This window comes from Herpailurus yagouaroundi, unplaced genomic scaffold, assembly GCF_014898765.1.
Source record: "Herpailurus yagouaroundi ecotype Mexico unplaced genomic scaffold, PumYag 199, whole genome shotgun sequence".
Taxonomy (NCBI): Eukaryota; Metazoa; Chordata; class Mammalia; order Carnivora; family Felidae; genus Herpailurus; species Herpailurus yagouaroundi.
In genome coordinates, this window is record NW_024412430.1 from 18,987,554 (window position 1) to 19,010,556 (window position 23,003).

The 23,003-nt window shown below is 46.0% G+C and overlaps 1 protein-coding gene across 9 annotated transcripts in view; it reads left to right on the forward strand.

Moving 5' to 3' along the window:
• AUH (AU RNA binding methylglutaconyl-CoA hydratase) overlaps positions 1–23,003 on the forward strand; it is a 327,291-nt gene that overhangs the window by 57,501 nt on the left and 246,787 nt on the right. For 8 of the 9 annotated variants that reach the window (XM_040449515.1, XM_040449516.1, XM_040449517.1 and 5 more), the window contains 2 exons: positions 9,933–10,025; positions 11,595–11,651. In XM_040449515.1, coding sequence (XP_040305449.1) covers positions 9,933–10,025; positions 11,595–11,651 — 150 coding nt within the window. Of the gene's footprint in view, positions 1–3,210; positions 3,405–9,932; positions 10,026–11,594; positions 11,652–23,003 lie in introns of those variants that run through there. The other variant, XM_040449522.1, reaches the window with a different exon arrangement.

Here is a 23,003-nt window from a genome sequence, read left to right on the forward strand (position 1 = left end):
TTTTTTTTGTATATTTTTTCTAATATAACATGGTGTGTCAGTTGTATTTTGCCCCCCCGCCGCACACAGACACACACGAATATTACTCAGCCATAGAAAAGAAGGAGGTCTTGCCGTTTGCAGCAATATGAATAGACATGCAGGCTGTGATGCTATGTGAGATAAGTCAGACGGAGAAAGATAAATGCCGTATGATTTCACTTATATGTGGAATCTAAAAAATCAAATGAACAAACAAACAAAAAACTGGATGCTTAAATACACATATTTAAATATTAAATACGAGAATAAACTGAGGTTGTTGGAGGGTGGGAGTGGGTAAAATAGATGAAGGGATCAAGAGGTACAAGCTTTGGGTTGTGAGTGAGTCGTGGAGACGAAGCGTACAGCGTAGGGAATGGTAATATCGCAATAAAGTCGTGTGGTGACAGGTGGTGAGAGCACTGAGCGGGTGCTCAGCGGGTGAGCACTGAGTGATGGACAGGGCCGTCGAAGTGCTGTGTTGTATACCTGAAGCTAATATAACATGGTGTGTCAGTTGTATTTTGATTAAAACAAAATTCTTCCTTTTACTTTTCTCATCGTGTTTCTTAGTGTTTTCTTTATAATTTTAAATTGACTCATATCCGTGTTACCTGATTTGTCAAATTTGAATTATCTCCATATAAATATAAATATGAATAATTGACCCCTGTTTATAAAAGATCAGGAAACTAGTATACTTTCTTGCATTGGATTTATCATTTTCATATTGTTCACGTCCTAGATTTTTAACAAAGAGGTCTGTTGAGGAATAGCCAACATATAGTAAGTTGCACGTGTTAACACGTACAGTGTGCTGACTCTGGCCTGTGGAAACATCACCACAAATCAAGATGGTGAACGTGGCCATCACCCCCAGAAGTTTCTTCATGGCCTCCAGCGATCCCTTTCTCCTGCCCCTGCCCCTTCCCTGCCTGTCCCCACACAACCACTGAGCTGTTTTCCATCACTAGAGACTAGTTTCCATTTGCAGACGTTTTCATAAACGGAGCACAGGATGTATTCATTTGCCAGTTGTCTTCCAGCATATTTTTGGAGTCATCGATGTTTCGCACGGGTCAGTCAGTAGTTGGTTCCTTTTCATTGCCTAGCCGGTCGATGTACCACATACAGCTGCTAGACGTCTGTGTGTAAGCCTTTACCGCCTTTACTGTTACGAGTCTTACCCAAAGAGTTTGGTTCTCCGTGCTTCCTCCGTCCACGTAGGGGTCGGCAGGCCATCCTGCGGGATGGTGAGCTGGTGCGGCTCCCCGTGGGTTAGCTGGGTATCCAGAGCTCCGCTTGTGGCTCTCGTTAACGGCGCAACTGCTGGTCGGGTAGTTGTGGGCTGGCACCTGGGCTTCTCCATTTCCACAGGCTTCCAGGGGATGCTAATGCTGTTGGGCCACACTGCTTTGCAAAGCAAGGACACAGGGCCTGAGACTTTGCGAAGCAAGGCAGGAATGGCGTATTTTTTCCTACCAGGTAAACGTAGACTACTTCTAGAGTTAGGTTTTCATCAGAAATGGAAAAAACTACATTTGTCAGGCAACATTTCACGTGCCGAGAAGTCTTTCTTTTCTTTTCCATCGCAGTGAACACCTGGAGTAGGGGTGGACAGTGGAGGTTCCCGTCCGGTTATGTTGAGTACAATCTTCCAGACGGGGCTGGCGGGGAGTGTGGGGGGCCTTGACCTTGCTGCTCTCTCTTCTGTGTTGCCCCGGGGCAGCTTTATTTGATTGGGAATTTGGGGAGGAAGGGGTGATCTGGTGCTGGCCCTCTCTGATCACCTGCAGTCAGGCTCTCGGACGGTCCGGGTTGGAAGTTTGCAGGGAAGTCTCAGGTCAGAGTCCTGCTCCAGCCAGCTGACCATTGCCTTGCACCCGGTGCCCTTGGTTGCCTTGGTCGGGCTGCGCGGACTGCATGTTGCTCTAGGGCTCCCGGAGTTCACAGGGCTCTGAGCAGGTGTGCTGCTCAGACTTCGCCGGGGTGTCGGCATTTCCTTCCTTCAGCTTCCTGGTCCCCGGGTCCTTGAGGAAGGACGGAAGGTGGCCTCGCAGTGCAGAATCCTTCCCCACGGGCTCGGGGTGCAGGCCGTGAGAACTGGTGAAGGGCAAGTGCCTGGAGTCAGGCCATCTGTGCTCCAGCAGTGGCCGTTCCCCGCAAGTAACGGCAGTTCCTCTGCCCCATGTCCCCGTTGGTGGTGAGGGTCATAACGGTTCTGATGTCATGAGGCTGGCCGGAGGCTTCAGTAATATTTGTCGGGTGATTAAGACAGTGCCTGCATGGAGTAAGCACTTTCTCGCACCTGCTAGATCTGTAGGTAGCTAGATGGGAAATGGCGAAGGCAGGTACATAAGAGGTTGGCCTAGAAGCATCCAGGATCTTCCCTTAGATTGTACAGCGAGCGCTCCCTGACGCCCGGGCACGGTGGCTCCCATGTACATGCCTCCCCCCCCCCGCCCCCCTCCCACCGTGGGGCACACAGCCCCCTGACCCCTGACCCCCCGCCGTGGGGCACACAGGCCCAGCACCTGCAGGCTTGGGCAGGAGCGGTTTTGTGTCTGTGGTTCCTTGGAAATGTGATGATGGGAAGGGGGGAGGGCACTTTTGGCTGAAGGTGAAAGTTGGAGTTGGAGTTAGTGATAGTAGGAATTTATTATAATTTTCAGTTAACCTTGACTTTATTTTTAATTTTTTTTGGAATGATTTCAATGAAGTCAGATTTCATGTATATTATGTGGGCATTTCTTTTGAAATATTTGATGTCTCTGTTTTATATAAGAACCGTATTTAAAAATCGTGACTGACACTAGCATTTTCCCTTCATAATCGGATTATTTTTTTCTGGAAACATCTGGAAATTTCCGTCACCTGTGCTATCTCTCTCAGAGCTGAAAGTAGGCCTTCGCTGCTCCTTCCCCTTATTTGTGGTCTCCCGACTCGAGTGGCCCCCGTCATCGGGTGTCCTCCTGCGGGCCACTGAGGTAGGCCAGAGCCTTCCTGGGCACCTCCTTTATTTTTCTCTTAAAATAGCAGAGCTTTAATTGTTTGCTTTAATTACATTTTTAGGAGCATTTCAAAGGATTGCTATCTTCTTTGTCACACCTGGCCCGTTTCCTGTACTGAACTCAAAATAGCGTCTGAGCCTGTAGGTTGCGTCACGTCGGGTCACGGGGTCTCGCCTTTGCAGTTGGCCAGGGCCTCCGCTCCTGGCCGTCCAGCGTCGTCCAGACACACACTGCCGTCACACGCTGCCATTGCCGTACTGCTCAGTTCTGTGAGGTGGGAGTTGGGCCTTCTGCAGTGTCTCAGCGAGTCCACTGAGATTATGAAGTGCTCCCAAGCAGAAAAAGTACTGGATGTAAAAACAAGCGTATGAGGTAACCGTGAAACTAGTGTGCGCTTGGGGCTGACTCATCTTTTCCTGAAGAAAATTTGCTAAGAGAAACGTCTCTCAGGGAAAGATTAGGATTATGTAAAATTGAAGATTTTTTTAAAAGTTTAATTAAAAAAAGTTTTTTTCATTGAAGTGTAGTTGACACACTAGAACTTCAGAATTTATAATCTCGTCGAACGATTGAAATTCAGTTACTCATCGAAAGCTAATTAAGCTGTTCTGCTTGAATAATTCTTTAGTGGGAAAAATTTTATAGACTGCTTTATATAATGCTAGTTTATGTTGATCAGCCTTTGAAAGTAGCAGGTAATTTACCTGTTTAATGATTTGAGTGTGCTAATACTCTATATTCCTTGTTCTTGTTTTGCATAAGGACCTGACGTTTCTTTTCATTTTATCTTCTGTATTTCACATAAGATGTGATGTTCAAAACTTACAGCCCCTTGGGAAAATTTCTGAGGTTTTTAACTATCAAATTCGAAGATAATTTGCATTGTATCCAAAGAGTATAAGCATGTAGGGAAAGTATTTATTCTCTACCTTCAGAATTAAGAATACATGAGCACGAGGCTCATTTCAGCACCCCCCTGCCCCCCGGATCCGCAGTCAGCACATTTATTTATTTCTCCTTAGTTCTTACCTGTTACTCCAGGTCAGGAGGAACCAGAAACCTGCCTGTTGCTCCGCCCTCTCCCCCATCATTTTATTTTCTCAACATAATGTTTATGGCACCTCTTACAACGCGAGGGAGGGTATATTGACTAATCCGTTTTGTTTGTGTTTTTACCTGCATTACCTCTTTTTTTCTTCTTAATGACATTTTATCCTTCCAAAAAAATGGTAGCTTTTTAACTTTCTTTGGCTACGTGTGATTTTTAAGGATGATCTTTCTTTGAGAATATTCACTAATAAAAATGTAGAGCAAAGCCTTGCCAAGTCTTTCCGAGGCCGCCGTCCCTGATGCGGTGTTGAGGACATTACAGATGGCCAGGAGTCATTATCTTGCTGTGTGCTTCCTGTTGTGCTTCAGGGCTTGTGAAGTTGTGGAATATTACTTTTGGAATTTGTGGGCAATTTATTCCTTCGACCCCTCTACTCAGTCTACATTTTCAGCGCACGGTTTGATGAGAAGAAAAATTCCTCTTTGCATATGAATCTGTTCCTAATTAGGGTGTCTAGAGACTATGAGACAACCTCCCTTAGCTAAGAGTTGGAATTCTCAGGAACTGGAGCTCAGTAGTACCTATATCGCAGACCTGGGTTTGATTCCTTTAAACTCACCTTTGCGGTTTCTGTCTCTGACGAGTCGGCTTCCCACAGGTAGCCGGTGAGTGCCTGTGGCATTTTCTTGTGGCCAGGAGGGGACACGGCCACTTCTCTCTCCTGGTCAGGAACCTTTGCAGCTTTTCTTTTCCGTGTAGCTCCCTCGGGCTACACGTCTTCATGTTATGTCTTTAAAGTACTAAGTGAAAGAAGGAGATGAAAAAAAGCCAAGTAGGGAGACTGCGGGGCGGCATGCGCTAGAGACAGAAGAGGCGGTCCCAGAGTAGAAAGAAGAGTGTCATCGACCGGCATCGGTGCGACGTGAACGTCCGTTCCGGAACGGGCGGTAGGGTGGTAAGTGCTCTGATGGACAAGCGGGTACCGAGCCCCCTGGAGTGCAAAGGAAGGGGCTGTGAGCAGTGCCTGGCACGGCCCGTCGTTGTGGGCTGGGCGATCAGGGCACAGGGCAGCTTGTCCGCAGGTATGGCTGGGACAGCTTCTGCAGGTGCTGTAAGTAGCTTGGGGCCAGAACGTGGACTATGTGCCTGAGGCTGGAGAAGAGGTCGGGCTGGTGGACAGAACCTCGTTTATCGGGTGTCTTCTGTCCCATGCTAATTGTCTTCTCCGTTTTTATCCCGAGTGTGGAACAAATCATCGTACAGTTCTGAAGCGGGTAGCATGACGGCGTTTGCCGTTTAGAACGATTATACTGCAAGAAATAGGGAAGATGCACAGGAAGGGGCCAGCCAGTCGCAGGCCCAGACGTACGCCGGTGAGAAATGAGGGGACCCAGAACTCCGGCTGCAGGAAAGGGGGGGGGGGACTTGGAGATTTGTGAGCTGTGGAAAGGAGGCCTTCCGTGACGACTTCTGGGTGTCTGTCTGGGGGAAGTTGGTGGATGGAAGTACTGCCAGGTGTGAAAGAGAATCTGGAAGAAGGATTGACAAGCTGGCTTGAACACGATAAAGCGTTCAAGTGGCGATGTCCCAACAGGCAGGTGCTTACAGACATGCAGTTGAGACTGAAGTTTGGGTTTGAGAGGGACATCTGGCCATCATTGGTATTGTAGATGGTGAAGGTTACCGGTGGGAATGAGACCTCCTGGGGAGCTTCTGTTGAGAGGGAAAGAAGGCTGAGGAATAACCAGAAGGTGAAGGAAAGACAGGAAAGTTGACAGGGACTCGCCAGGCAGTCGAAGAGAGGAACTCACAGAGGAGTGCCCAGCACGAATGCCTGATCATCGGAGGCAGCAGGTTTAATAGGGACCAGATAGCGCCCACTGGTTGCAGGACAGCCGCACAGTGTCACTGGCAAGCAAAAGCAAGAGCGGGTTTGGAGAGACCGGGGTGGGGGGGGGGGGGGGGGGGGGGGGACTGAGGCTCTGCGGTGGGGGCGAGGGACGGTGGGGGCATCATTTACTGTCCTTCCTCGGGAAGCTGGTCCTAGAAGGACGTGAGCCAAGGCCGGAAGGAGGCCCAGGGAAAGGTTCTGATGGCAGAGACGGGAGACTGGGGAGGTGGGAGACTAGAGGGACCTAGAAATACCCGAGGCCTGTAGGAAGAAAGGATTGAGGGCCGAGTAGCAAAAACTCCGTTTGGCTTGTCGTGACTTGAGGTGACCTTGGAGCCACTCAGATTAGCTTTCTGTTATATTCTTGATCGATGTTTATTTGTTTGTGGTTTTTTTTTTTTTTGTCAGACAAAATTAACTGGATCCTGGTTTTCCATTAAATTCATTTCCTGACTGTAGACCCTGACGTGGCTGGCTGTTTCTTTTGTCACCGAGTGTGCTGTGAAGTGCACTCTGGGGAGCACGTGTGAGTCTGGCCTGGCCTCTCACACCCTCACTTCCCCCCAGAATGCGTAGACAGGTACAGACGGGTGGAGCGCACCTGTTCCACAGCCCAGTCCGTCCCTGCGCTCCCGGGAACACTCTGGTCTTCCGTGGCAGCCTGGGAATGGGCCCCGTCCGGGCCTGGTCACCCTTTGCTCTTAAAATAAAGCCGATAAATTCCTCCATGTGTGAACAACACTCCGTGGACTTCAACAAATTTGTGTATTTTAAAAGGAGTCAAAGAATGAACCTCTCTGACTGGAATTTCCTATTTCAGAATACCTGCGGAAGAGAGATTTTGAGGGATGGTACTCTCTGTGTGTCTATTTACTTCCTTGCTTCCTTCCTCACATTTTATTTATTTTTAAAAACCAAGGTAGAATTGCTATATAATATCATGTAAGTTTAAGGTATGTACGTGTTGCTGTGTTTGCATGTTACGGTATGACTGTCCCTGTAGCAGCAGCCAGGACACGTGATTATTATTTCTTATTCGTCGTCAGAGCAGTAAGAGATGTACCACATTCTGTTTATACCATAAGAAGTTTGGCCGGCCTCGCTTCACATTCCCATCGTCAAAATTAATAAGGAGTCTGCTTCGCAGAATAATTAACCAGTAGTTTTTGAACCAGTTATGAAAGACTTCTGTACAGAAGCCTCCTGAAAGTAATACTCGGGGCCGGAGAAAGTCTAGTTTTGAGCTCTGTGGCTGGCTGACGGCTCCCCAGCCGTGCTTCTGGGCAGGGTCTCGGAACTGAGAGCCTCTTCCGTGTGAGCGTGCCCGTTGGTGGAGCTGGTCCTTTCCTAGCTGCCCGGTTGTGCTCGCTCCTCAGCGGGAGAGGTGCCTGGTGCCCCGGCCGCACCCACACAGCCACTGCCTGCTGTGAAAGGCTTCTGAGTTTGGTTTTCTTTATGGTGTAATTATTGTTAAAATTTTATTTAAATCCAAGCTAGGTGACATAGTGTAACAATGATTTCAGAAATGTAACTTAGCGATTCATTGCTTACGTACAGAACCCAGTGCTCGTCACAAGTGATGCCCATCCCCCCACCCTCCCTCCAGCAACCCTCAGTTTGTTCTCTGTGTTTAAGAGTCTCTTATGGTTTGCCTCCTTCTTTCTTTTTATTTTTCCTTCCCTTTCCATATGTTCAGCTGTTTTGTTTCTTAAATTCCACACATGAGTGAAATCATATATTTATCTTTCTCTGGCTTCCTTCACTTGGCATAATACACTCTAGTTCCATCCACGTTATTGCAGATGGCAAGATTTCATTCTTTTTGATCGCCGAGTAATATTCCGTTGTGTGTGTATGTATGTATGTGTGTGTAATATACATTGTGTATGTGTGTGTGTGTACGTATACATACATATACACACCACATCTTATTTAATATCCATTCATCAGTTGATGAACATTTGGGCTCTTTCCATGCTTTGGAAATAGTGCTGCTATAGACATTGGGGTGTATGTGCCCCTTGAATCAACATTTTTGTATCCTTTGGATAAATCCCTAGCAGTGCTATTGCTGGGTCATAGGGTAGTTCTATTTTTAATTTTTTGAGGAACCTCTACACTGTCTTCCATAGCGGCTGCACCAGTTTGCATTCACATCAACAGTGCAAGAGGGTTCCCCTTTCTCCACATCCTTGCCAACGTCTGTTGTTCCTGAGTTGTTAATTTTAGCCATTCTGACAGGTGTGAGGTGGTATCTCATGGTGGTTTGATTTGTATTTCCCTGATGATGAGTGAGTTGAGCATCTTCTCATGTGTCTGGATATCGTGTGTTAGCCATCTGGATATCTTCTTTTAAAAAGTGTCTATTCATTTCTTTTGTCCAATTCTTCACTGGATTATTTCCTTTTGGGTGTGGAGTTTGATAAGTTCTTCATAGATTTTGGAAACTAACCCTTTATCTGATACTGTCATTTACAGGTATCTTTTCCCATTCGTCAGTTGCCTTTTAGTTTTGTTGATTGTTTCCTTCACCATGCAGAAGGTTTGTATCTTGATGAGGGCCCAATGATTCATTTTTGCTTTGGTTTCCCTTACCTCTGGAGACATGTCTAGCAAGAAGTTGCTGCGGCCAAGGGCAGTTTTTGCCTGCTTTCTCCTTGAGGATTTTGATGGTTTCCTGTCTTACGTTTAGGTCTTCCATCCATTTTCAGTTTACTTTTGTGTATGGTATAAGACATTGGTCTAGGTTCATTCTTCTGCATGTTACTGTCCAGTTTCCCAACACCATTTGCTGAAGAGACCATCTTTTTTTCTATTGGACATTCTTTCCTGCTTTGTCAAAGATTAGTTGGCCATGCATTTGTGGGTCCATTTCTGGGTTCTCTATTTTGTTCCATTGATCTGAGTGTCTGTTTTTGTGCCAGTACCATACTGTCTTGATGATTATGGCTTTGTAATACAGCTTGAAGTCTGGGATTGTGATGCTACTAGCTTTGGTTTTCTGTTTTAACATTACTTTGGCTCTTCAGAGTCTTTTCTGGTTCCGTACTAGTTTTAGAATTGTTTGTTCTAGCTCTCTGAAGACTGCTGGTGTCGTTTTGATAGGGATTGCATTGAATATGTAGATTGCTTTGGGAAGTATCGACATTTTAACGATATTTGTTCTTCCAGTCTGTGAGCGTGGAATGTTTTTCCATTTCTTTGTGTCTTCTTCAGTTTCTTTCATAAGCTTTCTGTAGTTTTCAGAGTACAGATCTTTTACATCTTTGGTTAGGTTTATTCCTAGGTATTTTATGGTTTTCGGTGCAATTGTAAATGGGATCAATTCCTTGATTTCTCTTTTTTTGCTTCTTCGTTATGGTGTATAGAAATGCCACAGATTTATGTACTTTGATTTTATATCCTGCGACTTTATCGAATCCGTCTATCAGTTCTGACAGTTTTTTGGTGGAGTCTTTTGGGTTTTCCACATAGAGTATCATGTTGTCTGTGAAGAGTGAGAGTTTGACTTCCTCCTGGCCGATTTGAATGGAGAGGCATGTTACTGCTGAATGAGACTGTCATTCTGAGTACCAGGGTAGTTCTTGAAGGATTAGAAATTTCGCAGTCACACCTAAGTCATTTCGAATAGGAGTGTGTATGAACCGAGCATCTCATAAAAGACTCCAGGCTCTAAGATTACAGCCAGAACTGTGATTGTGTTAATTCGACAAAAAGTATTTAGGAAAGTATTTCTGTAATATGGGAGGAGTTAAGATATTAGTGCATATCTATATGGTGGAACTCTCTAACAGTGCATGGTTTTGAAGAATCATGATGAGGGAAATGACTCTTTTGTTAAAGGCAAAAGGGATGCAAAGTTCTCTGGACAGTATCCCAGTTAAAAACAAGTAACATAGATTGCATCGTAAGGTGACCATCTTCCTGAAGAAACATAACCTCTTTCCTTCTATTTCAGCTAATCTTCCAGTGCCGACGATTGCAGCAATAGATGGACTTGCTCTGGGGGGCGGCCTTGAGCTGGCCCTAGCATGTGACATACGTGTAGCAGGTGAGAATTAATCCTGGCGGTTATCTTCAGATAATTCCAAATGATGTGTTCTGTTCTTTTCCTCTCGTTGAGTAGAGCATTTAGAAAAAGTCACCCATTGGGCTGAAGGGAGTGTTGAAGATTCCCAGTTAAGGAAAGAGTCAGGTCCAGTCTCTTGTTAGTCTTGGCCGGGGAGGGGAGATCCGGAATTGGGCAGGCGGACCTGAATTTGAACCGCAGGGCCTGCCCCTCTCAGAGCCATCGGCTCCTCTACAATGGGGGACCAGCAGGGGCCGTGGTGGAGATTGGGTGAGCTGACGTGCGGCACGTGCCCGGCCCCAGCACTTACCTCTGGTTTGCTGCGTCATGACAGCTTCACCTCCCTGAGGTCCACTTCTCGCTCGGTCTCCTGAAGGTTGGATGAGGTGATCATGAAAATGACAGGGAAAACAATTAATGCTGACCGAGTGCTGAATGTTGGCCCTCATACTAGTCTCGGCACTTGACCTGCATTAAGTCGCTCAATTGGCCAAATGGCGCTGTGCGAAGGGTGCTTCGGTCCCTGCGGAGGCTCGGGCCCAGAGAGGAGACGCAGGGCACCCGGGGTCAGTGACCGGGCTGGGACGCTAACCCAGGCACTCCCGTGCCAGGGCCGTCACGCCTGGTGTCCTGCCAGAGCCCTGGAGACTGCTGCCGCCAGACGGTCACTTTGGGGTGATGGACAGGGGCCCCAGGCCCAAGGACCGGGCGAAACAGGCAGCAGATATATGTCACCGACCTCTCCTGGCTCCTGCTGTCACTTCTGAAGCAGCTGCCTGTTGAAAGTAGGGTCAATATGATGACGTTTTTAGTAAGTTTTGACTGTTTCTTGGGGTTGGTAGCTGCTGGTCCACGTGGACTTTCCCCTTCGGATCCCTAATTGTCTCAAATCCTGAGTTTTAAATGGAGAAGTTAAAGTCCGTGAAGCCCTTTTCTCAAAGGGTGCAGATTCTGGGAATTAGGATAAGGGAAGTGGTCCAAGTATGTTTGGATGTGCAAATAAATAATTAAGATGTGTTAAAGTAGTCGTGAAAGCAAAATGCGGAAAGAGGAACCCTGCCCGGCTGTCGGAACAGTAAAACCGTTTGTCAGAAGTGACTGGAGATTTGGTCCTGAAAAGGTGCCGTATCTGGTGTGATATATTAAGCTGTTTGGCTTCGAGGACTCTTCAGGCAGCTGAAGAATATTCCTGCTTGTCAGAAGCCTCTCTCCTTGTCCTCAATCGTTAGCGGGGTCTAAGCCTTCAAACGTGACTTGGCAGCATCCGGTCAAATTATGTAGTCATAGCCCTGGCCTTTCTGCATCAAAAATTAATTCGCTGCCGAGCAATTTTTAACAGAAAAGGTTATGTGAACCTCTTAATATATTTATCATTTAGAGTGTTTACCTATTTCCGTAACCAAATGCCTTCTGAAGTGACTTTTTAAAAGATTTGTGACATGAGTTTAATTAGTAAACAGAGTATGTGTAGCTTATTTTACTAACTTCTTCAAGTCATAATGTTTGAATATATGATCCGGATGTTACTTAATTTTCTTCCTTCCTTTTCAGCTTCCTCTGCGAAAATGGGCTTGGTTGAAACAAAGTTGGCAATTATTCCCGGTGGAGGTATGAATTATTCACACCCATCTTGATTTCTTCTCAACAACAGGGCATAAGGCCAAAATACGTTAATTGAAGAGGCAACATTTTGGATAAAGGGACTAACGCTGTACCATTTGCTTTTGTAGCGAAGTCCCCGTTCGCCATGTGCTCTTTTAGCTTAGGTAGACGGGAAGATGGCGGCGGGTGTGTTGGCCGTTGCTGTCTGCTTGCGGGGTCTCCTGTGCTTTTCTGTACAGTTTCTTAATTTTTCAATTATTGCATCAGCCACATTAGTCTTGGAGATTGCACTGATAATTTGAAACTTCGTGTGGGTATATGAACGTACGTGCCCTCAGAAAGGTGCCCGCACAGACCCCATCGGAGGGGCGGCGGGGATACCCAGGCTTCGTGCCAGCTTTTCTGATTTCCCTGCAGCAGGGCAAAGGTTGGGGTCAGTGGATGGCCTGAATTTGGAGCTGAGGTGTTTCTTCTTTTTTTGTTAAGTTTATTTATTTTGAGAGGTAGAGAGCGAGTGAGTGGGGGAGAGAGAGGGAGAGAGAATCCCAAGCAGCCTCCGTGCTTAGCACAGAGCCTGACGCGGGGGCGCATCTCACGAACCGTGAGATCACGACCTGAGCCGAACGCTTAAGAGTCGGACGCTTAACTGCCTGAGCCACCCAGGCTCCCCAAGGTGTTTCTCCTGTCACTGCAGAAAAAGATAGGTGAACTGCTTCTTTTGGAAGACTCACTGAAGAAAGTAATTTTTCCGACAATGATAATGAAATCTCGCATCACCCAGTAAGTCGGAAATTTTGGTTCTTTTGTCTGATGAGAGAACTTGGAGCTGTTCCTGTCTCGTGAAGTCGCTCTCTGAGAATGTAGACCTCATTTGAGATGTGCGTGTTGGTGATTTAGCAGTATGTGAATGAGATAACAGTAACGGTGTAAAAATTAAAAGCATCGTTTGAGTAGTCATGTTTGTACCTGAATAGATGAAAACTGTGTGTTTAACCTTATGCGTATAAGGGTATACTGATTAGGTGTATAAGTAGGAATTAAAACACAATTCAGTGAAAGTGGTGACCAGTAGGTCAATGTGTCAGACTCACTAGAAGGTTTCCACCTCGGTAACCCATGAAAATGCTATTCTTGTAGCATTTAAATACCTACCTGTTCCACCAGGCCAGTTTTTTCCACAGTGACTAATGAAAACACTTACAAAAGGATTTATATGGAAATGGATCCAATTGAAAAGAATTATCAGATAACTAATACTGGAAATAAAAGATTTAGAGAAAGGATGATATGATATGTGTCTAAAGTTCTTTTAAGAAGCATGCATTTATTGCTAACTAGGCTACAACCAGCCCTAGAAAGATAGTAACTATAGGGGAGCGGCGACCCCCCAGAGACAGGTCAGCATGGGGCCTGTGAATGTGACCTTATTTGGAAAAGGGGTCTTTGCAGACAAGGATCTTGAGATGACCTCGGTCTGGATTATCTGAATGAACCTAAAAACTACTAACAAGTGTCCTTACAAGAAGAGAAGAGAGAGGAGAAGCGGGAGGGCCGCCTGGAGACAGAGGTGGGAGGGAGGCGCCTGTGAGGGCAGAAAGCCCAGGACCGCTGGCTGCCACAGGACGCCGGGATGTCCTTCCTCCAAGCCGTCCGGAGGAGGCCAGCGCCTGGATGTAGACTCCTGTCCCCTAGAACTGTGAGGGAAGACCGTTTCTGTGGTTAGAAGCCAGTGAGTTTGTGATCGTTTGTTACAGCAGCACCTATAGACCAACACGGTGGTGTCTGATGTTTCGGTTAGAGGGTGGGAGGAAGGTGAACTCGGTAACGTACTTTCTATCTGTCGTGTCTTGGAGAGGAAATATTTTGTGTTCAGACCCCAAGAAGGTCGAACGGTTGCACCAGAGGACCCTTGGGATGGGTTAGACCCAGGAAGCCTGATCACCGTGGCATTGGTGCCTTCCGTCGGCACTCACACACGTCTGTGTCTTTTGAGGGTTAGAAAGGAGCGTTTTCTTCCCGGCACACTCAAGTTCCTTAGGGTTCTCCTCAGTCGGGGCCTGTGAACTAGGACCCACTTATTGCTAATTTGATTTGATTTGGACTGTATATCCTCATGGTTACAAGTATTTCTAAAATTTTTATTAAATGAATTTGTGTGGCATAAAAGTCAGAATGCTTGAAGATTTTCTTGTCTGTTTATAAAGGATAGCTTTCTGTCTCTTTCTTTTCTCCTGAGTCTGAGGGAATGTATTTCAGTTGCTCAATATAATGAAGCTTTCAGGTTGGTAGCTCGGCATGTAAGGCTGTGCAGCATCGCATGGCCCGTGTAGCATAGAACTCCACGGCGGCCACGTTCACGTTCACGTGAAACAGGTGCAGGCACTGGTTCACTTGTGCGTTCACGTTACAGTCACTAAAGCTCCCTACATCATGCCTATTTTTGATTCGTGTTTTATTTTATTTTATTTTTTAACATTTTATTTATTTTTTGAGAGAGAGAGACAGAGAGGTAGAGCATGAGGGGGGAAGAGCAGAGAGAGAGGGAGACACAGAATCGGAAGCAGGCTCCAGGCTCTGAGCTGTCAGCACAGAGCCCGACGTGGGGCTCAAACTCACAAACCGTGAGATCATGACCTGAGCCAAAGTCGGATGCTTAACTGACTGAGCCACCCAGGGGCCCCTGGCTTTGCTTTTTCAATTCAGGATCCAGTTAAATGTCAAACCTGTTGCATTTGGTTGGATATATTGGCGGGGAGGGGCGGGGGTGGTTTTGTTTTTTAAATCTAGACAAGTCTTCCATTTCTTTGTTTTTTATAACAAATTTTTTTTTTTTTTTTTTTAAGAATTTAGGCAAATTATGTTGCTGACATTTGCACATTCTGGATTTGACTGAGTCATTTCCTCAACTTTAGATCTAGGTTAAAATATTTTGCCAAGAATACTCAACGGGCCATGCTCTGCTTTTCATTTTCATTTTATTTGATGGCACTTGATACTGGGTTATCCCACTTTGGGTGACAGTAATTTTGATCATTTGGTTCACATGGTGACTAACATTCTTTTCTTAGAAACTTTTCAGGAAAAGAATGCTTAATAATTCCTACTGGCATTGACCATTCCCTACATTAAAAAAGAGAGAAGGAAATTAGAGCACTCAGGTGTCCTGGGAACAGGCGAGGGGTAGAGGACATCACTGGTCGCCTGGCCGCAAGCTGTGTTTCCCAGTAAGGCAGTCTCTTGGCATGGTTACCAGGAACCGTATTTAAGGTGTGTCTGTGAAGTAATGCGGATTTTTAGATCCTGCGTGCATGTTGTCCTGAACACAGTAGTCATTTTGGAAAGTTTTGTTTGTAACCTTTGTTGGAATCCTCTCGGAGTTTACATCAGAATGTGAGCTTATTCTTCCGAATACCCTCCGTGGTGAGTCATCTTTATCCTATGAGGGTGAATTTGATTTTCATAAATAGCAAAAGACCTTTCTGGGCCAAATCTGATTAAGAAGGTCATACTATTTCAGGAGGGAGAAAAGCGTAACAACAAAAATAAGACTGTTTTTCTTAAGAGGCTCATGTAATGACACACATAAATGACACATTCACCCGTGTCGTGAAGTGGACCGCTTCCCAGCTGACCTCTGCACAGGCCGGCACTCCCTTCTGCTCTCCGAAGTCAAGTACATTTATTAACACGCTTCTTATACCGCAGAGGCTCATTTCTTTTTACTTTAAAATGTAATTCAGTGACCACTTCTAATTACAGTGTTTTGGAAGTGGACTTTACGCTGTTGACAGACCATTTTGGGTCGCCGTGGAAGAAGCATACGTGTGTCTGTGACTCAGCAGCGCTCCCTTCGAGTTCTCCATCCAAAATCTGGCAGGGGAGCCAAGATGTACAAGTGTCATAGCTGCCCTGTTAGAAGATTGTTGGAGTCGAGCAGGAATAAGGCAGTTCACGGCCGGGAGCTGTGAGTTGGAGAAGCGAGCGTGGATTCTGTCAGCTGTGCTCGTCAGTTTAGAGGCCTGCGAGGGGGTCCTCAGCCCTTCCCTAGCCCTCTGCCCTCCCACTGTGTGCTTCGCTCACAGGCTTGTGCTCGGGGGTGTTCTTCCACTCATCACAGCACATACTTGTTGGGCCGTGCGCTGGTCAGGCACTGAGCGCACAAGGAGAGATCGCCGTGCCGGGCGGGTGCTACTCCAGCAGAGGGGCGGGGGGCGGGCAGTCGGTCGTGAACTAGGCGGGAGCGCAGGTGCTGTAGAGGAAGAAACAGGGGTGGGGGCTTGCACTTTGAAATAGGGGGTCAGGAGAGGCGTGACCGAGAAGGTAACGTTGGAGATCAGACTGCCAGGAGTTGGGGCAGTCAGTCGTACAGAGAGGAGGAAGAGCATTTCAGACAAAGACACACGGGATACAGGGCCGGGATGGGAGCACCCACAACCTTCCCCCGTCACTGCAGCCAACAGACGGGAGGAGAGTGACAGGGGATCGTGTCATTGCAGCCAGCAGATGGGGGAGAGTGACCGGACCGCGACAGAGACGCAGCGCGGGGGCCCACACGGAGCCGTCCCCACTTTCACCCTGAGCGAGAAGGGCCCGCAGCAGCTGATCAGCAGAGAGGCACGTGCTTAGGCGTTTAGAGACTTGTCTGGGCCCCATGTTGGGAGTCCACATCGCTGGGGCCAGGTGTGAGGCCGGAGCTGTGGTTCGGGTACAGGCTGTGGGGCCGGGACTAGGATACTGCGGTGGTTGGCGTGCTCCGATTTGGAGAATCTCCCGACTGATCGGATGAGGAGTATGAAGAAGGAACCGTAAGGATTCTGGCTAGAGTGACTGTGAAGGAGTCCCCTTCAGCTGAGATGTGGAAAGCTGTAGAAAGAGAAGGTTGAGAAGAGACAGTGAGGAATATTGTTTGGTTAAAAATAACCATTAAACGTCCAAGTGCGGTATTAATGAAGCAGTTGGTTGTGCAAATGGGGACTTTAGGAGAGTGGTCTGGGCTGAAAATAAAAGTGTGAATTGAGTTTTTTCCTGGCATCCACTGGCCTGGTCTAAAAAAAAACCCAGAAATGGACGTTGGCACAGCCAGAGAGAACTCCAGGAGAATCCCTCTAGTTCAGGCTTGGGAAACTGGAGACCAGTGTCCTGGTAGTGAGCATGGTGGCCGCCAGGACCCCAAATACCGGGAATGGTGAGGGAAGAGAACCTTCCTCAGTCACAAGAGCTGTTGTCTCAAGGGGGTGGGGCAAGTTCCCGCTGCCTCTCTTTTTTCTGCCTGTCTGTGTTTGGCCTTGGACGCACGTGTAGTTGTTGGAAGTGAAAGGTAAATACAACCCCAGTGTTGTGGACGGCGGTCCCAAAGAGGGGGGTGCAGGGTACCAGAAAGCACCAGGAGATGGTTGAGAGAGAGAGGACCTCAGGAGAGGATCCCATGAAGTCGTTTGTCAAGTCCCGACTTACCCCTGGACTGTGCATGTGTGTCTCTGATGCTAAACAGCAGACCAGATACTGAGAATTTGAACCAGGAGTTGGGCCACTGCCCAGATCTGAAACTGGCCAAAGTCCTCGCAAACACGGCAACACCGAAATCACAGTCCACAGGAGTTTGGAACGTGCAGTCTGGAAACATTTAGCGTTGACTCAGTGCTGAAACAAAAATGTCCAGGCCAGAATCACTCAGCATGTGAAGAACCCGAAGTCTCAACTTGCATGGGAGAAGACATTCAACAGGTGGCCATCTAAGATGATGGGTGCTAGAATTTTCGGAGAAGGATGTAAAAGCAGTTACTGCAGAAATGCTCCGGGAAGTAAGGGCGAACTGTCTCAGTCTCCTGCTGTTCACCTGGTTGATGCAGGAGGGATTCCTGTTCTAGGTTTCTGGGGATGATGGACGCCTCACACCTGGCCCCAGACAGATGTGATCGACAGCAGTTCCTCAGTCACATCTGCTCCCCGTGCCAGGGTAGGGGGACACTGCACGCACCCCGCAGGGCCACGAAGAGGGTGTGATCTGGAGCAGAGTGATCCAGCATGTCTGGGAGAGGCAGGCTGTGTAGGGACAGGAGGGTGGGCTGTCCCCTGGGTCCCATGGGAGGATGTGATGGGCTTGTTTTTTATATGTATGCGTGTGTGTGTGTGTGTATATATGTATATATAAAATATACGTGTATGCATATATACACATGTATATATATGTATATATATGTATATATGTATATGTGTGTGTATATACGTGTATATATATGTGTATATGTATATATATATACATATATATGTATAAATTTTCCTTTTTTTAAAAGTAGGCTCCATGCCCAACGTGGGGCTTAAACTCAGGACCCTGAGCTTAAGTGTCACATGCCCTACTGACTGAGCCACCCAGGCTCCCTGATGTTTGAATGGTTCCATGGTCTGGCAGGGAACTGGAACCCATCCCCCCAGGGATAAGTAGGAATCATGTCTGGTCTGTTTGATGGGGAGAGTTGTTTGTCTAGGGGATTAACCCATGGGAACAGAGTGGGGAGGGGAGCCTGTGGTCAGGCCGTTGTGGTTCACCTGGTTTCCCTAGATATTAGGAAGCACACGATACTGGGCCTTTATTGTAGGCCTTGCACCGCATGAGCAAATGGAAATATGGCAAGTTTCAGAAAAGAAAGAAAAGGGCCGAAAAGTACATTAGCCAAAAATAGGAAGCACCCTGGATGGACTGAATACAAGGTAGAGACGACAGAAGAAAAAGAGCATGAACTTGAAGATGGCTCACTAGGAAGTATTTCGTCTGAGTATCAGAGAAACGAAGAAGCCTTGTCTGTACGAACTGAACCTCAGGAACCTATAGGATAGTACTGAAGTGTTTAACACTTGTGTCACAAGGAGTCTGAAAGGAAAGGAGAAACTGTGGTTCAGAAGAAAAATGTTTAAAGAAATAATGGCTGAAGACTTCGTAAACTTGCTGAGACATAAACAAGGATTTAAGAAGTGCCTGAACCCACTCAAGATAAGCCGCAAGAGATCCCTGACCAGACACATTCATAAGCCACTTAAAACCACCGACCAAAAACCAACCGACCCACAAAAAATACCCTGGAAAGTCAGAGGAGAATGACACATTATTTATAGGGAACCAGTGATTTGAATGAACTAGATTTCTCATCAGAACAATGCAGTCCAGAAGTCAGTGGAACAGCATCACTGAAGTGCTGAAAGGAAGGAATTGTCAACCCAGAATTCTGTATTTGGAGAAAATGCCCTTTAAGAATAAAGGTGAGGGTGCCTGGGTGGCTCAGTCAGTTAAGCATCTGACTCTTGATTTCGGCTCAGGTCATGATCCCACAGATTGGTGAGTTTGAGGCCCACATCGGGCTCTGTGCTGGCAACGCGGAGCCTGCCTGTGGTTCTCTTTCCCTCTCTCTCTGCCCCTCCCCCACACTGTCTCTCTCTCTCTCAATACATAAATAAACAGTAAAAAAAAAAAAACAACTGGGGTGCCTAAGTGGCTCAGTCAGTTGAGCATCGGACTTCGGCTCAGGTCATGATCTCACACTTCGTGGGTTTGAGCCCGGCGTCGGGCTCTGTGCTGACAGCTCGGAGCCTGGAGCCTGCTTCAGATTCCGTGTCTCCCTCTCTCTGCCCCTCCCCCACTTGTGTTCTGTCTCTCTCTCTCTCTCTCTTTCAAGAATAAATAAACATTAAAAAAATTTTTTTTTAAATACAAAAAAAACCCTGAATTTGCTTTTCACCAAACACTCATTCTGGTGACTAGTTTTTAAAGCTGTAATGCCCATAAAGTGGAATAGAAGGTGTGGAGCATTCAGGCACCTTCTGTGCATGTCCCTGAGCAGGCGGTAGAGTCCGATTATATTCTTTTCACTTACACCCACTTTTATCCACTCAGCAGCGGTGCTCATGGTTGAATGGCTGATGAGCAGCTGTCCCTGCCTGTAGGCAGAGTCGTAGTTCAAGGGGAAAGCCCTGGGCTGAGCGTCTTTGGGCTCGAACCCCACCTCCCTCACTGCATTGTGTTTCATTAGGCACGTTTCTTTTTGAACGTTGTTTCTCAGTTTCTTCTGTTGTGGAATGAAGGTGACGATGTCTGTACCGCGCGGCCGCGGAGAGAACAGGTGAGATTCTGTGTGCGTCAGACGTTGGCTGGCACATTGGTTGGACCCACACTCACTTTATTATGGTCTGTGTTGTTCTCGGTGCTGATTTGCTGTAATTTTTCTTCTTTCTAAGATACCTTTAGCAGCTCTACGTTATAATCGGTGTACAATATACTGCATGTGTTCCTAGCAAGAAAACTTGGTAAGCTTTGACGTGTGGACACCTGTGGAACCATAAACAGCCAGGATGATGAATACATCTAGAGCTCTATCACCCCCTAAAGTTTCTTCGCGCAGCCACTGAACCACTGTCTGTCACTACAGGTCAATTTTCATTTTCTGGAATCCTGCAGAAATGTTATATGCTATGTAATCTTTGCTTGCTTTTTATATTCAGCGTAATTATTTTGCTATCTATCGTTTTGTAGTGAGTTCCAGTACTTAATTCCTTCTTATTGCTGAATGATACTGCAGTGGCTGGATGTACCACAGTTTGCTAAGCTGTTCACGTGGGTAGACACTTGGAGTATTTCCAGCTCGGGGGGGTCTTATCAGTACAGCCACTGTGCATGTTTGCGTCGCAGCTTGTGTGGGCATATGCTTCCAGCTACCGTGGGTAAGTGCTTACGAGCGGAATGGCTTTATATGAGAAGTACCTGTTTCCGTTGTTACTGCGTGACCAGCACCTCTGAGAATTCCCACCAGCGGTAATGAGAATTCTCTTTTCTTCTGCGTCCTCACCGAGGCTTGGCATGGGCTTGTTGTGGATGTCGTTTCCCTGGTGTCTCATGATGTTGAGCATCTTTTCATGTGCTTACTTGCCATCTAGCTCTGTCTCTTTTTGGGGGATGTATTTGTACAAATCCTTTACCCATTTTTTAAAAAGTTTGAGACAGAGAGAGATAGCGAGTGAGCGAGTGGGGGAGGGGCAGAGAGAGAGGGGGGAGAGAGAGAATCTCAAGCAAGCAGGCTCCGCACTGTCAGCGAACCATGAGATCATGGCCTGAGCTGAAACCAAGAGTCAGACGCTAAACCGACTGAGCCACCCAGGCGTCCCTGGAGCTTTTACCCGTTTTTAATTGGGTCATTTTTTACTGGGGTTTAAATTATTACTGTGTTTTCTTCGTAGTATTACAGATACGAGTCCTTTATCCAGTAGATGCTTTGCAAATATTTTTTTCCATCTGTGAGTTGACTTTTTAGTCTCTTAGCAGGGCTTTCGAAGAACAGTAGAATTTAATTTTGATAAGTTCAGTTTATCGACTTTTCCTTTCATGGTTTGTGATTTTGGTGGTGTGTCAATGAAATCTTTCCCTAAACCAAAGTCACAGATGGTTTTCTTCTGTTTCGTTCTAGAACTTCTATAGTTTTGGTTTACAGTTAGACATATGATCCGTTTTCAGTCAGTTTTTGCGTATGGTGTGAAGCATGGACTGATAGACGTCTGGTTACTCCAGCAGGATTTGTTGAAAAGAACGTCCTTTTCCTCTGATTTGCCTTTGCACCTTTGTCAAAGGTGAGAAGTCCGCTCTGTGTATGTTTCTTTCTGGGCTCTTTTCAGTTCTCTTACTCTATTTGTCTATCTTGGTACCAATTCCGTACTATCTTGATTACTGTAGCATTAAAATAAATCTTAAAAATAGGTATTTTTAGTCCCCTTCTTTGTCAAAGTTGTTTTGCCTAATCTAGATCCTTTGCATTTCCATATGAATCAGCAGGCCAATTTCTAGAAAAAGATCCTGCTGGGACTTTGGGGTTAACATTGTATTCGATTTATAGGTTAATTTGTAGAGATTTGACCTTGGCTTTATTGTCTCCTCAGACCCATGAATACCATCTAACTATTTCCTTAGGTTGTTAATTTTTCTTACCAGACTTTATGTTCTGTTGTTTGGCAGAACATTCTGTAAATGTGAATGCACTATAATTGTGAATTTTTCTGTTTCTCTTTTCAGTTCCATTAGTATTTGCTTCAAGTATTTTGAGACTCTGTTACTAAGTTTGGAAATATTTAGTTTTGTCATGTCTTATGATGGATTGCTCTCTATATTATCTTAAAATAATCCTTTTTAAAAAATCCCTGGCAATATGTTTTGTTGTGAATTGGACTGTGCCTGGTATTTATGTAACTACTCCGGTTTACTTTGGTTTGGTGTCGGCCTAATCTGTCCTTTCCTGTCTTTTTATTCATAAGCATTTATGTCTTTTTACTTAAAATGCATTCCTGGTAGGCAGCATATTGTGGGGTCCTGCTTTTCCATCCATCACAATGACTGTCTTCAGTTGGAATATTCAGACTGTTTACTTTTAATATGATTATTGATACTGTTCTACACAAATCTCTCATATTCTGGGCACCTGGGCGGCTCAGTCGGTTGAGTATCTGACTCCGGCTCCAGTCATATCTCATGGTTCTTGAGTTCAAGCCCCATATCGGGCTGTCTGCGGTCAGCACAGAGCCTGCTTCGAATTCTGCCTCCTTCTCTCTCTCTCTGCCCCTCCCCCGCTCGTTCTCTCTCTCTCTCTCTCTCTCTCTCTCTCTCTCTCTCAAACGTTAAAAAAAATCTTTCTCATTTTCTTACTTGTTTTCTGTTTCTTGTTTTTGTTCCCCTTTGTTTCTTTTTCTTGGCCATTGTTTGGAATTGAATGGGTTTTTTTTATTCTATTTCATGTCCTTTATTGACTTATTCACTAGTATTCTTTATTTTTTTTCATTGATTGCTTTAGGACAGGTACTGTATATCTTCCATTAGGACAGTCTACCATCCCATGAATAAAACATCTCATACACAAGAATGCAGTAGTAAGTACTTGTATTGTTTTCCTCTGCTCTTTGTGCCTTCGTTGTTATGCGCTTAAACTTTTACATATGCTTTCACCCCACGCTTCATGATTAATTTTGTTTAAAAAAATCAATTATTCTTAAAAGAGATTTAAGTAATCAGGAAAATGTCACGCATTTACTCCTGTGGTTGTTTCCTCTCCCGATTCTTCCTTTGTGTAGACACATACTTGAATTTATTACCAATATCCATCTTCCCGTAACAGTTCTGTGTGCATGGCAGCAGCTGCTGCTGGGCTCCTTCGGCTTTGGGAGATCTAGAAAAGTCTTTCGCTCTGTATTTGGAAATGTTTTTGCTGGGTGCAGAGTTCCAGGTTGGTAATATTTTTATCTCTCCGTATGTGAGCGATGTCGCAACACCACCGTCTTAGCTGAAGTTGTTTTCTTGACGGGAATCTGCCGTCACCCTTTTCTTTGTTCTTT